The 3,281-nt window shown below is 45.9% G+C and overlaps 1 protein-coding gene across 1 annotated transcript; it reads left to right on the plus strand.

Annotated features, from left to right (window-relative positions):
* Nucleotides 1–1,210: 1,210 nt before the first annotated feature.
* On the plus strand, nt 1,211–2,278 carry LOC119317668. Its single transcript, XM_037592149.1, has one exon. It carries the CDS (start codon nt 1,277–1,279, stop codon nt 1,949–1,951), a length of 675 nt encoding a protein of 224 aa, XP_037448046.1. The 5' UTR covers nt 1,211–1,276; the 3' UTR covers nt 1,952–2,278.
* Nucleotides 2,279–3,281: the final 1,003 nt, after the last annotated feature.

Raw genomic sequence — 3,281 nt, forward strand, 5'->3', positions numbered from 1 at the left:
CTAGAGAAATACGACTATATGAAACTTTTCTTTGCTAATAAGCATGCCACTGGGAAGTATGCAATGGGCCCCGGTGTGCCCCTAGGAACGCCTATTGTTGTGAAAGACAAGGATAAACCGAATGTCATGGACGGGAAAGGAACAACAGATGAGGTATTGCAACTTCTTCCTGGGTCTAACGTTGTACTTCCTACTGCTAGTGCCACTCAGGACCCTTCTCCTATTTCAAATAAGAAGAGAAAGAGGGCATCTGGCTTGACTGAGGAGGACTCAATCCAGTGTAGCAACATGACTGATGTTATGCGTGAGATTGCAAGTGCTATCAACAACATTTGCCATGCTGAAACACACCCTGACTTGTACAACGCTGTCATGGACCTTCTTGTGTTTGATCAAGATGAGCACTTGGCTGTTTTAGATTATCTCACAGAACATAAGGCAAAGGCCTTAACTTTGTGAAGATGAATGATGAAGTCCGAAAAGCATCGATCAAGCGAATCTTGAAAGCCAATCCCGGTCTTCTTTGAGTTGTTGTGCTTGATGAGACTATCCCTTTTTGTAATGCCTATTATAAAGTGTACTTCAAATGAGACTATGTAATATGAATCTAGTGATGCACTGCTTCAAATTAAGGTTATCATGTGTTATGTTAATTGTTGAATATTTTATTTATATTATCATTGTTGATTATGTTGGCATGGTAACATTTTATTGCTCGAATTGTTTCATGAATTGTCAAAATGTTGTTTCAATATTTGTCTTGGCGGCAAAAAAAAATCGTTCATGCAACATACCTCAGATACAAGCTACCAAACACAGTTTTGGTGCAACATGTCTCATCTGATGCAGCCTACCAAACACAGTCTCAGCTCAGCATGTATCAGTGCATACATTGCTATCAAACAACTGCAGTTGCATGTACTGAGCATGTCTAAACTAAGCATGTGTCACATGAGAACAACTATACTAGGATGGGAACAGCTACCAAACATACCCTTAGTGGTTGTTGAGGGTTGAGCACCACTCGCATGTTACTCTTCGCTCGTTGTCATGCCAACTCGTGTACATGTTTCACTTTCTGTACTTAATGGAAAGATACCAATCTCGTCGTATTCGTAAAAGAAAAAACACAAGCAAATAAGTAATTGGGAAGGTGCTAGGTGAAAATCGCCATACAATCAAGGAAAGCGGGCTATTTACGCTTTTGCCCTTAATAGGAAAAAAGGGTAGCCGCCACCGCACCGTCGCAGCACAGCGTCTCTCCTCCCACGCTCCGATGGCGATCTCCCACCTCGCCCGCCGCCTCCTGAGCCCCTCGACCGCCACCACCACCGCCAAGCTCTTTCCCGGCACGAGCTTCTCGAATCCCCACGCCTATGCGCGAAACCCCCTCCTCCTACTCGACCCCCACCGCCGCTTCTCCGCGAGCCCAAACACCACCCCTAACCCCGCCGCCGCCACCGCCGCTCCAGAAGCCGCCCCGGCTCCAGAAACCACCCCCCTGGAGTCGATGAAGCACCAGGAGATCGAGGGCCCCACGGTGGAGCGCGACCTGTCGCCGCTCGCCGACGAGGCGCGGGCGGAGCTCGACGCCCTCCGCCGCGCCGCGCAGCGCCTCAGCGCCTCCCTCGCGATCCTCGGCGGGACGCACCTCGCTGCAGGAGCGTGGATCGCCTCCGGGGCCGCGCCCGTCGGGGTCGAGTCGGCCGCGTTGGTGCAGGGCGTGGCGGCGTTCGCGTTCCCCTTCACGGCCGCCCTGGTGCTTCGCCGTGTCATCAAGCCCGTCGCCTTCTTCCAGAAGATGGAGGCCAACGGGAGGCTGCAGGTGCTCACGCTTTGCCTTCAGGCCTCGAAGAACGTTAACCTCATGATGCTCCGGACGCGGGTGGTCGCCATCTCTTGCGCCCTCGGAGTGTCGGTCGGATCGGTAGCCACGATCTTGATGCGGTAAGCTTGTGCTAGGCTCTGCTCAGGAAGGATGGTTAGTGTCAGTATTCGAGGAATAAGACTGAAACGAGATATGAGATTAGACCTTGGAACTCTGAAAACTTGGTGCTTTTGGATGTTGAAGTGTGCTTAGTTTTGGTATCTGTATGGTATTACACGGGTACCAAAGGAATCTTTATAGTGGCCGTTCAAACTGTTGCTATTACAGTGATGTTCGTCTTCTGTTAGATGGATCAACCAGTTTCTGAATCTTATTATCTTGTATGCTGAACCAGCTCCATTTCTCAGTTGATAACTTGTTTATGAACTAGGTGATTATACCTGCATTTTAGATTCCAGTTGCCTACTGAGTTGCTCTTGTATTGCTAAACAAAGTTTTGGGATCTTCATGATATGGCAACTTGGATAAGATCATCTGACATCAAACAGTTATTTCTTTATGCTGGGGTATGTAGGTGTGAGTGTACTTGCAAGTTGCTTGTCTAGTTATGGCTTCGCAGTTCGCGCCATCTGAAAAATCATGCCTTCAGAGTTCAATTTAGACTTCAAAGCTCAGTTTTGAAAATTAACAGGTTAAGTGTGGTTTGTGAGATGTCGAGGGAGGTTTTATAAGATCTCAAGGAATTTGGGAATAAGAGTGCATTGATAAAAGGTGGTGAAATTGGAGATGTTTTTGTATAATGGCATGCCCACATATATATTAAGTATACATATTTCTCAGTAACATTTGTTGTCTCTGTACTAGTAGTAGTTACTCCCTCCGTCCCATAATATAAGAGCGTTTTTGACACTAGTAGTGTCAAAAATGCTCTTATATTACTAGTGTCAAAAACGCTCTTATATTATGGGACGAAGGGAGTACATGACAATCTACATTCGTTTCTAGCAGTACCACATTTTTCTTGTTGTTTTCACTTTTGTCATATTTACTCTGTTTCCAAGGATAGTGCAATTTGTTTTGCCTTCCTCGTTGACAAGTAAACTTTCAGTAAACTTAGATAGATCAGCTTGGACCATATATCTTCTTTAGGTTTAGCTTGCCTTACTGCATGCCCTTAGTGACGAGGTCGGTTGGGGAATTTTAATAATTTTGTGGGTTAGATCCAGCCACACCACAGTGAATTGATCTTTGTTGTTTATGAGGTGGTTATTAGAGATGAACTGTGAAGTTCCTGTCTTGTCCACTATGACCTGGGCAACGAAATGCAGGGCTTGACTTATTCCTAATGTTCCCTATAAGCGCTATTGTAGGTAGAACAGCTTGAATTGATTGATAAGTTGTTGATTATTCTTGCCTGTCCACAGCATGAAACTTTGCTGAAATCAATGATTAA

This window comes from Triticum dicoccoides, chromosome 6A (assembly GCF_002162155.2).
Source record: "Triticum dicoccoides isolate Atlit2015 ecotype Zavitan chromosome 6A, WEW_v2.0, whole genome shotgun sequence".
NCBI classification, from domain to species: Eukaryota; Viridiplantae; Streptophyta; class Magnoliopsida; order Poales; family Poaceae; genus Triticum; species Triticum dicoccoides.